We start from the raw sequence: 13,388 nt of genomic DNA, 5'->3' as shown, positions 1-13,388 counted from the left end.
GGCAGTTTGGCTAGAATAATTTTTGTTTTTTCACAAAATATATGCTACAGTTCCATCACATGCCTTCTAATGGGAATTCAACAGCTATAATAGTTCTAGAAATCAGTATAAAGAAGTAATAGCTGTACACTAAAAATCTATTTCCCAGCCATGTATGTTTTAGGAATTTAGCAGTCTTTTTAGTTCAGTTTAATATATGAAATATTCCAAGTGCAAACAAACATTTTACCTATGAGTCCAGCGTTACAGGAGCAGGTGTAGCTGCCATCTGTATTTGTGCAGGTTGCGTAAGGAGAACAGATTCCACTGGTCTGACATTCATTAATATCAGCACAATAGGTTCCATTACCTGGTCAAGGAAATACATAGATAGTTAGCTCAGCTGTAAATGTTCTGATAATCCTGGAAAAAGGAGCTGATATTTACATGGGAAAAGACAGCAGGTATCAAAATAAAAATAAAGTAGAAGTCCAGCTAAAACCTTTTTTAGTTTGTAAACAGTGGGATAGGTTTAAAGCACAAGTTTGCATCACTTATCAATCCAATACCAACCAGTTGGCTGTAAGAAATAAAATTAGAATTCCAACATTTTACAACTGTCCCTAGAACATCAGCCTAGGATTAATTTCAAATGGTGGCACCTGTCACCATGACAACAATCAAAATGGCCTTCTCCTACTGGGATTATTTTCTCTACTGTTATGTCTCATGTCTCTCTAGGCCGGGAGGTATAGCAGATTCTCCCAAGTGTAAGCAAAGGCAGTAATAAAAACATGGAGAGGAAATCACTGATATTCATGTATTATCCTGGTTCAATACAATCCTTGCTTTCCATTTGTATGGCTTCTAGAAGTACGTTTCTTTTAGTTTACTATTTTAATAAATGTTTGCAGTGCTTTATGAGATGGCTAGTATTGTTGTGATTACTTTATTAATTAACTTGTCTCAGAAGGTCCAGCATATTGCATACTCGCTATATTGGAAGACATACTGCTGTTTTTCTTCTACCTCATTATTGGCCTTAGGATGTATATGTAATGTAGTGTTATAATGGAATACTATAATGGAGCTTTTTAGATATTGGTGGAGCTCATGCAGCAAACATTATTGTAAAATGAATAACACAATAAATACATATTTATCTTTATTTATGAGTCATTCATTACATGACTAATGCCTAGGAAGTGAGAGAGCAGAGCTAAGGGGCTATTCCCAACTGATTTCCAGACACTAAATATATGTTTTATAGAAACTTAAATATTAGCCTAACTCTAGGTATAGTAATGTAAACACCTTCCTGACCCTATGCCAGTCAGTCATCCAACTGAGCTATTTCATTGCAAACTGCACAGCTGATGGATTCCACTCAACCATTACTGAAACAAAGATTTTTAAAGAAGAATAGGCTGTTCTGATTCAATTACATCCTTAAGAATAATCCATATCTGTTGTGTCTGCTGTCTATCCTTATTTCATTTCTCTTCCACAGCATAGTCACAATCACTTGCCAGCATTTACAGCAACACCTTAGAGTGGAATAGACAGGACATACACAGTTATAAATGTCTAGGCCTCGTTTCCATCTATGCGCTTCTGTCCGCTTTTCAGCAACATGTATCAATCTGTAACATTGATGTGCTGATAAAAAGCGGACAGAAGCGGATAGGAGCGCACTAAGTGGAAAAAAGGCCTAAGGGTGGCCATACATGGTAACATTTTTCATTTTTTTTTTATTAGATAATTTAGTTTGATTATTCCGTTAGATCGAATATACAGATTTTTCCAGCATGTCCGATCTGATTTTTCTCGAAAAAACGGGATAATCGTTCGAATTTCTTAATCGTAAAAAAAATATTTTCAACTTTCATTTGATTCGATCATTTAGATCGAATAAATGGGATAATCGAACGTTTTTATTGTACCATGTATGGCCACCATTAGATCTATCTTAAAGTGCAACCTATCTTACATTTTTTTTACAAAAATGTAAGTATGAATGTATATATTTTTTTCATTGATTGAAGAAGGCTTAGAACCTCTGTCAGGTTTGTGTTGCTGTCTGGGTTCCAGCTTGGTGGTTGTACTATTTAATACTGTTTTGGTTTTTGTTAGCAACACACTGCTGACTTTCTGTCCCAGCCACAGACTCCTAAACAACAAAATGTTCCCAGTAGAAAGTCAGACAAAACACTAGTAATGCATATTTAAAAAGACATGCTCGGGTGGAGTTTCAATTTACAGGTAAAGCCCAAAAAGTAATAATTTAAAGACTGCACTGACTTAAAGGATACTCGAAGTGACATGTGACATGATGAGATAGACATGTATATGTACAGTGCCTAGCACACAAATAACTATGCTGTGTTCCTTTTTTTACTTTCTCTGCCTGAAAGAGTTAAATATCAGGTATGTAAGTGGCTGACTCAGTCCTGACTCAGACAGGAAGTGACTACAGTGTGACTCTCCCTGATAAGACATTCCCCTTTTTATCTCTTTCTTGCTTTCAGAAGCCATTTTCTGCTAGGAAAGTGTTTTATAGTTGGAATTTCTTATCAGTCAGGGTCACACTGTAGTCACTTCCTGTGTGAGTCAGGACTGAATCAGCCACTTACATATTTGATATTTAACTCTTTCAGGCAGAGAAAGAAAAAAAGGAACATCGCATAGTTATTTGTGTGCTAGGCACTGTACATACACATGTCTATCTCATCATGTCACATGTCACTTCGGGTATCCTTTAATGCGTGGGAACAACTGCTAACTAAGCTTGCATACCCTTTTAGAAATCCAAAGCAGGCTCCAAAACTGAAATATAATTAGTAATAATATTGAATTGCAAAATGACTTGTGCAATATATATATATGTTATAGCAATGCTTTAACAAATGTAAAAAAAAAAAAAATGTAAAAAAAAATCATATTGTGATTGGACAGTTCATTGCAGGAAATGTAGCGTTATCTTTCTGAAATAATGTTGCCTCAATAATGTAGTTTACAAGTTAACAAATGTAATGTAGTTTAACAAAGTTAACATAACATGAGTCCATAACATGACAATGCATAATTCATGTCTTAGTCAACTTATCACTTGGTAATATCTTCCACTTCATCTAAAATGTATCAGACCAGTTTAAATGTGTCTGAATGAAGTAAGTTGGTTCAGTTACCTGTGAATCCAGAAATACATGTACAAATGTAGCTTCCTATTGTATTGTTGCAGGTTGCATGAGACGAGCAGGTTCCATTGATCTGACATTCATCAATTTCAACACAGGAAGTTCCATTGCCTATACAAAGAAATGTATGACATGATGTTAAAGTACGGTAAATGCGGCAAGAGTCCGGCTGGTACAAGGGAGCAGACTTTACTGCCTTCATCCTCTCATGTGAATGAAGCTTCAAAGTCACATTCATCATCATTTGATCAGTCAGAACTGAACAGTGACATTCGGGCAAAAATGTAGCTATCCCAAAACAGCATTTGTTTATAAATACTTGCTTCTAACTGCTCTTGTATACTTTAAATCCATCAAATAATTAGGACTATTTTTTTCCTTACTTTTTTTTAAACATTTGTATAGAATTTTTGTTTAAATCACATGAGACGCATATGCATAAACCACAATATATACAGCAGAAATAACATGCAGCAGATAAGCAAGCCAGCGGTTAGAATATGTTAATTTCCATATCAGTTGAGAGTACAATATAGGCTTTATGGAAGAGCCAACAGACAGTAGCAGAGATTGGAAATAAGGTTCCACAATAAGAACAATATTCTTACACCAGGAACAGTAGAACCTTGCCTTAGACAAGCATTGTCCATGTAACCAGCATTGGATTAAAGTGTTCTGAAACTCAGCATTTCTACATTGCTCTAAAAGATTCCATACAGCTTTAAAGGTACTATAAAAAATGTAGCAGTACATCATTCAATCAGTTAAACACAGCACTTTGTCCTGCTATGGAAAGGCTGTTAAGCTTACAATCTGCATCCAGACTGGAGATAACAGTATCTTTCATTACATTCCAATGTTGTTACATTTGTGTGTAAACAACTGAAAACACTCTCTGAGAATCTCTCTGTGATTCTAACATACACAAAGTTCAGAACAGCTCACTAGAAGATTTCAATGTATAATAAAAAGCAGCTGTAATAAAATGCAATGGCAGCTTTGAAGACAGATAAACTATACTTTGGAAACTTGTAATTTGTAGACAGACAATATTACTTGTGCACAAAAGCAAATATGATAACTGTAAGAGTAAAAAAAAAGTAGGAAAACACATTTTTATTGAATGTTATGTCAGAGTTTCAGACCACTTTAAGCCTGTAAAGAATAATGCAAATTAAAACTTAGAAACTAGAAGAACAATATTTTGGGTCTTCCTGAGAAAACTACCTCGTCTATTCACATTTATCAAATTATAAAAGGACAGTGTTTGATAGAGATAGAAGCCTTAACATGCCACTTATTCCATACTACTTCATGCAAGGGAAAATATTAAGGGCAGTATACACACTACGTTTTACATTTAGGGGGAAAGCAAAATCACCAAGGAGGTATGAGGCAGTATCTATGGGGCATGTGGTGATAAATGCGTTCCAGTGTTAAGTTGCCCTCCACGCAGTGTTGCAATTGAGTTAGGGTAGGCAGATCTTTTTGATTCCAATTAGAAGTGATTAAACACCTGGCATATGCTAAAATATGGAATATTATTAGTCCATTTAAAGATGTTATCTCTTGAATACCAATATTTAAAATTGTCAATGCTGGTGTTAGGGAAAAGTTGGGATCAAGATGGTTTGTAATAACGCCTTGAACTTTACTCCAAAAGGCGCTGATAATCGGGCATTGCCATAGAGTGTGGTGTAGGGTGACTGTTTGGCCACATTGACGCCAACGTAGAGGTGATCTGGTAGGGTCAAACTGTGCTAGTTTTCTGGGGGTGTAATGCCACCGAAGGAACATTTTTTGTAGGGATACCCAGTAGGATATACAGTAGAAGCAGAATGTAAGGCTGTAATCATTTTTGTAATTTCTAAAGGAAGCCTCATATCGTAAGTTCATATTGTAATATCTTTATCTAGAGCTTGACTTCTATAGAGAGCACATTCCTTGTACCAAAGAGATAACCCCTTTCATGGGAGTGTTGCTGTGGAGGAAGTAGACTATACATCTAGGTAGAGTGGGTTTAGAGATATTACTACATTGCTTAAGACGAAAAAAATATGAATGCCTGATTACGCAGTAGTTTATATTTATCTTGCAATTGTTCAAAGTCAAATTTGTCAGACATTTTCCAAATTTGGTTCAGCGTAGAGATGCCCACCGATAACCTGCTTTGGAAAGTGACATTCCCCATTAAATGAGCTATAGCTTTCGAATCTACCTGTAATTTGGTTGTGTATTCCCCCTCCAGTATTTTCCTAAAGAATTGACAAGACTTAAAGGGGCACTACAGCGAAAAACTCTAAAATTTAAAATATCTGCAAACATATACAAATAATAAGTATGTTTCTTCCAGAGTAAAATGAGCCATAAATTATTTTTGTTCTATAATGCTGTCACTTACAGTAGGCAGTAGAAATCTGACAGAAGCGGCAGGTTTTGGACTAGTCCATCTCTTCATAGGGGATTCTCAGCAAGGCTTTTATTCTTTATAAAGATATTCTCTAAAAAGGATTTAAACAATGATGCTGGCCAGCTTACCTGCTACACAGGCCCGGCCCTAGACTTTTTGCTGCCTGAGGCAATTTTCAAAGAAATCGCCGCAGCCCCCCCCCCAAGCCGTGGGTGTGGGGGGCCGCCCGAGCTGGAGGGGACAGCGGGCAGGAAGGGGGTATTTGCTACGCCGCAGGAAGTGACGTCAGTGGAGCGCACGCTGGCCTGGAACGAGGAAGAGGTGAGTAATCCCCGCCCGTTGCCTCTTACAAATAGCTGCAGCCAGCACGGACCTTGTTAAAGCTGGAGGGGAGCGGAGGACGGGGGACCCAGGCGAGGGAGGGGGGGGTCCGACCCCCTCCCCGCCGCTAGGCCCAATACCCCCTTCCTGCCCGCTGTCCCCTCCAGCTCGGGCGGCCCCCCACACACACGGACGGGCGGGTGCCGCCCCCCCCCCCAGAAGTGCCGCCTGAGGCAAAAGTTTCACCCCGCCTCATGGGCGGGCCGGCCCTGCTGCTACCTACACAGTGTTTTGGCAGTTGGACAGAGCAACTGCCATTCACTAAGTGCTTTTGAAAATAAATATATACCTAAAAATCCCCTATAAAGAGATGGACTAGACCAAAACCTGTCACTTCTGTCAGATTTCTACAACCTACTGTACGTGACAGCAACATAGGAGAAAAGTAATTTATGGCTCATTTTACTCTGGAAAAAATGTACTTCTTATTTGTATATGTTTGCACATATTTTAAATTTTACAGTTTTTTGCTGTAGTTCTTGATGAGCGTAATGACGTAATTACGATTTCGCGAAATTTCGCGTAATTAGTGTAATTACGATTATGGCCGTAAGTACATAATCGTCATGAAGAAGGATTTCGCGAAATTTCGCGTAAGCGTAATTTTCGCGTAATTTTCGCATTACAATGGGTATTTGTTCATGCCGTAATTTCGCATTAAACGCTACCGTAATTTCGCGTTAAACCGTAACGCTCCGTATAATATAAAAAAGCCGCCGACTTTAAGGGTTAATAGCAAAGCCCCCTTAAATGCTAAGAGCCTCAAATTTGGAGAATATATTAAGGAGATCAGAAGGAATAAGAGGAAAATTTTTTTTTTCAAAAACACCTTATAGTTTTTGAGAAAATCGATGTTAAAGTTTCAAAGTAAAAATGTATACATTTAAAAACCCGCCGACTTTAACGGTTAATAGCAAAGCCTGCTTAAAGTTTAGGAACACCAAATTCCTAGGGTATATTAAGGGGATCAGTGGGAATAAGCGGAAATTTTTTTTTTTCAAAAAGACCTTATAGTTTTTGAGAAAATCGATTTTTAAGTTTCAAGGGCAAAAATGTCTTTTAAATGCGGAAAATGTCAGTTTTTTTTGCACAGGTAACAATAGTGTATTATTTTCATAGATTCCCCCAAGTGGGAAGAGTTTTACTTACTTCGTTCTGAGTGTGGGAAATATAAAAAAAAACGACGTGGGGTCCCCCCTCCCAGACCTCTTTAACCCCTTGTCCCCCATGCAGGCTGGGATAGCCAGAATGCGGAGCACCGGCCGCGTGGGGCTCCGCACCCTGACTATACCAGCCCGCATGGTCCATGGATTGGGGGGTCTCGGAAGGGGAGGGGAAGCCAAGCTTTCCCCTCCCCCTCCGAGCCCTTGTCCAATCCAAGGACAAGGGGTTCTTCTCCACCTCCGATGGGCGGTGGAGGTGGAGGCCGCGATTTCCTGCGGGGGGGGGGTTCATGGTGGAATCTGGGAGTCCCCTTTAAAAAGGGGTCCCCCAGATGCCCACCCCCCCTCCCAGGAGAAATGAGTATAGAGGTACTTGTACCCCTTACCCATTTCCTTTAAGAGTTAAAAGTAAATAAACACACAAACACTTAGAAAAAGTATTTTAATTGAACAAAAAACATAACCACGAAAAAAGTCCTTTAATATTCTTAATTAACCATTAATACTTACCTGTCCCTTTAAATAAATGATCCCTCGAAATAGCCTCGGAAATGTTCTATCAGTAACTTACAATGTAACAAAGTTATTACAATGTAACAACTTTGTTACATTGTAACTACGCCGCACCCGACGTCACTCGCCGCTCAGCCGCCGCATACGCGTCTGCGCTGCACAGACCCGACAGAGCTCTGAGCTATATAGCTCAGAGCTCTCTAAGCATCTTTGAATTTGGGCTCCAAGGAGCCCCATTGGTCCTTAGCAGACCAATGGGGTTCCTTCAAATCAGAAGGAACCCCATTGGTCTGCTAAGGATCAATGGGGCTCCTTGGAGCCCAAATTCAAAGATGCTTAGAGAGCTCTGAGCTACATAGCTCAGAGCTCTGTCGGGTCTGTGCAGCGCAAACGCGTATGCGGCGGCTGAGCGGCGAGTGACGTCGGGTGTGGCGTAGTTACAATGTAACAAAGTTGTTACATTGTAATAACTTTGTTACATTGTAACTGATAGAACATTTCCGAGGCTATTTCGAGGGATCATTTATTTAAAGGGACAGGTAAGTATTAATGGTTAATTAAGAATATTAAAGGACTTTTTTCGTGGTTATGTTTTTTGTTCAATTAAAATACTTTTTCTAAGTGTTTGTGTGTTTATTTACTTTTAACTCTTAAAGGAAATGGGTAAGGGGTACAAGTACCTCTATACTCATTTCTCCTGGGAAGGGGGGTGGGCATCTGGGGGACCCCTTTTTAAAGGGGATTCCCAGATTCCACCATGAACCCCCCCCCCCCCCCCAGGAAATCGCGGCCTCCACCTCCACCGCCCATCGGAGGTGGAGAAGAGCCCCTTGTCCTTGGATTGGACAAGGGCTCGGAGCGGGAGGGGAAAGCTTGGCTGCCCCTCCCCTTCCGAGACCCCCCAATCCATGGACCATGCGGGCTGGTATAGTCAGGGTGCGGAGCCCCACGCGGCCGGTGCTCCGCATTCTGGCTATCCCAGCCTGCATGGGGGACAAGGGGTTAAAGAGGTCTGGGAGGGGGAACCCCACGTCGTTTTTTTTTATATTTCCCACACTCAGAACGAAGTAAGTAAAACTCTTCCCACTTGGGGGAATCTATGAAAATAATACACTATTGTTACCTGTGCAAAAAAAACTGACATTTTCCGCATTTAAAAGACATTTTCGCCCTTGAAACTTAAAAATCGATTTTCTCAAAAACTATAAGGTCTTTTTGAAAAAAAAAATTTTTCCTCTTATTCCCACTGATCCCCTTAATATACCCTGGGAATTTGGTGTTCCTAAACTTTAAGCAGGCTTTGCTATTAACCGTTAAAGTCGGCGGGTTTTTAAATGTTTACATTTTTCCTTTGAAACTTTAACATCGATTTTCTCAAAAACTATAAGGTCTTTTTAAAAAAAAAAATTTCCTCTGTTTCCTTCTGATCTCCTTAATATATTCTCCAAATTTAAGGCTCTTGGCATTTAAGGGGGCTTTGCTATTAACCCTTAAAGTCGGCGGCTTTTTTACATTATACGGAGCGTTACGGTTTAACGCGAAATTACGGTAGCGTTTAATGCGAAACTACGGCATGAACAAAACGCGAAATTACGCGTTGAAAATTACGCTTACGGTATTTTCAATTATGATTTTAATGGCAATTACGCTACCGTAATTTCGCATCGTAATCGCAAATTTCGCATGCGTAATTATAGTAATGCGAAATTACGAAAATTTCGGCTCAACTCTAGCTGTAGTGCCCCTTTAATTGTAGCTTGGGCTGTTATTAATGAAAGTTTTGGGAATTTAAGACCCATATTTACACCTATCAGTAATGCTTTAGTTGATCACCTAAACATAGAACCTAAAACTCTGAAGCAAACTTTTATTTACTCTTTAAATCTTTTAAAGGTAACCAATAAATTGTGTCATCCAGACTGTAAAATGGGGCTTTACATATAGACAGAGACCCAGTGCACATGAATTACAAAACTCATAAAGCTCATAAAAACAAAAACAACTAAAAAGAACAACAGTCTACAGGGAATTCATTATTAAGTACATTCTCCATACAGGGTTGCTTTAAAGGGAACCCAAGGTGAGATACATATGGAGGTTGCCATATTATTTTCCTTTTAAATAATACCAGTTGCCTGGCTATCTGTGGATTTTTCTGGTCAGTAGTGTCTGAACCACATACCAGAAACAAGCATGCAGCTAATCTTGACAGATTTTTGTCAGAAGAATGTGATCTGCATGCATGTTCAGGGTCTATGGCTAAAAGTATTAAAAGCAAACAGCCAGGTAATGTCAGGTGCATTGTTTAAAAGTAAATAAATATGTCAGCCTCCATATGTCTCTCACCTCTGGTTCCATTTAAATGATTCACTCCTTAAATACATTGATCATATCAAATTTGCTAACTATATTAAAGTATTAGTTCAAGTGTCTATTCTTTCAAAATAAATTCCATTCTATAAAATTCATGCATTTAAAAATGTTGCAAAAATAGTTAATTTCTGCAATACAGAGTGAGATCTCATGTGATCTTTGTTTGCCCCACCCCCTTCCTGATGTAGAGCTTGTCACTGCTCTGAAAGGCTGCTGAATGAGCAGAGGGGAGGAGTGAGTAGAAGCTAGGGTAGGGTGTCATGGACTTTGGAAATGTTCAGTTCGGGTCCACTAGAAATAATACAGGAATACAAATGAACAGACTACTGTGTTTCATTTACCTTGGAATCCAGCATTACAGGAGCAGTTGTAGCTTCCTATTGTGTTACTGCAGGCTGCATTAGCTGGACAGATTCCACTGGTGTGACATTCATTAATATCCGCACAATATGTTCCATTACCTATTCCAAGAAATGTATAAGACAATTAACCAAACTTTTATGATATCTCAATACTATTTGTAGCGTGGAAGCCAGGAGTGACACTGAAGAGAAACAGAAAGCAAAGGTTTGAAAGGTATCAAAAAAGAAAGATATTAACTACATAAATGCTAGCTTACATTAAGATATTACTACACTAGTGAGGGTCAATTTGCATTAAATCTGCATGCAAGATAGAATTATTAACATCTCATTGACCATCTCTGCCAGGGCAGTTTCTGTTTTTTTGGAGTGCTAGACAAAATACAACACTCATTGTTACCCTCTTCCCTTTGCTACTAAGATATTATAACCTAATGTATTTTTTAACATACACCAAGCTTAATATTGGGATCCAGAGGTCAATCAACAAATAATATATCTAAAACTGTTATTGCTAATAAAGTCACTATTGTTTTGATAATCTGGTACTTTCTAGTATAACGTTTGTGTTATTTTTTCCCAATATATACATTACAGTCCCCTCACACGCCTTCTAATGTGAATCCAGCAGCTATTATAGTTCTATAAAGCAAAGGGTTTCTGATGGTGGTCTTTGAGCACTCTTATGCAGGTGTGCCAAAGGCAACTGTCTAGTTTGTCTATGCTCAAAAATAACTCTAAGCATCAGTATGCCACATCAAAAGAATAATACTGTAAAGCAGCACAATAGAAGACAGAAGGAATTATTGGTTTGAAAGCAATGCAAATAGATTTACATCAATACTTAAAAAGAACCTTCCCTTATATTTACAGAAAATAAAGTCTGTTTGCAAGACAAAGATAGTCTTAAGATTTAAGCAGCAGTTGAAATAGGAACAGAGGGGATAAACAAACATTTTAACATAAAGAGTGATATTGATAATAATTAAAAAAACTATAACAGTAAATGCATCTGTCACACTTGAGATGGGATCGACATGTTGATGGATGCAAAGGTTCAAAATCTTATTTTTCTGCTTGTGTGTAAACTCAGGTAGCTGGAAGTAAATGTTTTCTATCTTCACCTAAAATGTTTTATTTTTTGCAGTGATATTTTATTTATAAGAGTAATGAGTCAACATTCTGTCTAATGAGCAGATCCTGTGCATACACTACCAGCTGAGTACATCAGGCCCTCTACCAATACAGGATGCTAGAGCAACAGAAAGACATATGTATGCTGAAGCAACAGTTTCAGACTAGGACCTCTGCTGGACCATTTTCCAATTAAGATGGCAATAAACCAATAGACATGTAGAGCCCATTTTGGCCTGTTCACAAAGTCTGTTATCCCCAGATAGGGATTTGTCTGTTATAATGCCACATGGGTTATTTCCATCACACTGATAGTGATTGTGTTGTTGCACTATATCGAGTACATGGTATGCTTCCACGCTGCTGAAGCACGGAAAGCCTTAACAGACCATCGGAATGGGTACAGCAGATCGGATAGCTTTCTGGTGTTTCCTAAGAAAGCAAAGTTAAACTTTCCAAAACTTTTTCTGAAATCTTCCCAGAAGCTATTTGGAGTTAAGGTAAACCATCTGCTGCACAAAAGGCCACAGCACACCCAACAAACGATCAGTCAGTCTGTGGGGATGGATTGTTTGAGATGAGCATTGATTTAGCATTGCATATTCTGGGTAATGTTGACGACCAGTGTGGGACAGAAGTTCCATTCATTTTTGTATATCTGCAGAAGTTCGTCTAATAATTAACTGCCTGTGTACACTGATACTCTATCAGGCCTTAGCATGCTAATATTCCATTTAGTGAAACAATGTAACACAGTTTTTATATTGAAGACTGGTAATTACTAACCCTGCAGATAAACATAAATACTGTGAGCACAGCTTTACAAGTACAATTGTAGCTCCCTAATGTGTTGCTGCAGGTTGTGTTAGATGAGCAGGGATTGCATTCATCCATATCAGCAAAGAAAGTCTTATTTCCTAATTATGTGTGTCTTAAAGGGAATCTGAAGGGAAAATAAATGATATAATGAGTTGTATGTGTAGTACAGCTAAGAAAGAGAACATGAGTAGCACATATATGAGTCTCATATTGTTTCCAGTACAGGAAGAGTTAAGTAACTTCATATGTTATCTATGCAAAAGAGCTTCTCTGAGCTCTCCGACCCAACTTGGGTCAAAGACAGAGTTGTTTTCTGAAGCACTTATACATCAAGGAAACAGTGAAAGACAACTTCAGATACGATTTTACTGCAAAGAAGTTCAAAGAGTCATAAGCTGTGCTCTGTTTCATAATTTAAAATACAGAGTGTAGTTAGTAAACTGCAAATATTAGAGAATGATGCAATGTTCTAAAAAAAACTATATAGCTGAAAAAATATGATACACTGTTCTATTAATTATGCGAACTACACATACAATTCAGTATATCATAAGTTGTTTTTTTTTTCGCTTCAGTGTCACTTTAAGTTTGGAGGAAAAGTGAGTCTGTGATATATAAGGCATGGTGAAGGTGGGGAATAATTCCCATGGGTGTCTGCAATGTGGAAATCACTGGACCAAAATCAATGCTATCAAATGCCTGGGGCCTCAACGGTCACATGTCAATACTCACCATCAAATCCTGAATTGCATGTACAGTTATAACTTCCAACAGTATTTGTACACAAAGCATTCAGAGAACATGGATTACTTGTGGTGCATTCATCGATATCTGCAAAAGCAAGAGGAGCTCACTATAATAATGTCAGAGCATAACTTGATCGCTCATGCAGAGCAATAGACAGCAGCCTTTTAGGGTCTGCACTGCACATTGCAAGCTATAACACATGTAAATAAACACCAGAAGCTTTACAAAGCAATAATCTCTTCAAGTAAAAACCATGGTAACCACTGGTATTAGGAATTATATAATCTAATATATTGAAGATACAAGAAAT

General features: G+C 38.5%; 1 protein-coding gene across 1 annotated transcript in view; it reads right to left on the bottom strand.

Annotated features, from left to right (window-relative positions):
- The window catches only part of MUC4 (mucin 4, cell surface associated), a 111,335-nt gene that overhangs the window by 50,169 nt on the left and 47,778 nt on the right, over window positions 1–13,388 (bottom strand). Inside the window, exons 18-21 of the mRNA XM_068281244.1 lie at window positions 13,064–13,162; window positions 10,358–10,477; window positions 3,168–3,287; window positions 230–349 (exon numbers count right to left, since the gene is read on the bottom strand). Coding sequence (XP_068137345.1) covers window positions 230–349; window positions 3,168–3,287; window positions 10,358–10,477; window positions 13,064–13,162 — 459 coding nt within the window. The remainder of the gene's footprint in view (window positions 1–229; window positions 350–3,167; window positions 3,288–10,357; window positions 10,478–13,063; window positions 13,163–13,388) is intronic.

The sequence above is a fragment of the Hyperolius riggenbachi genome, chromosome 4, assembly GCF_040937935.1.
Source record: "Hyperolius riggenbachi isolate aHypRig1 chromosome 4, aHypRig1.pri, whole genome shotgun sequence".
NCBI classification, from domain to species: domain Eukaryota; kingdom Metazoa; phylum Chordata; class Amphibia; order Anura; family Hyperoliidae; genus Hyperolius; species Hyperolius riggenbachi.
Note: the sequence above shows the minus strand (reverse complement) of the source record. Positions and strands in the feature narration are given on the sequence as shown.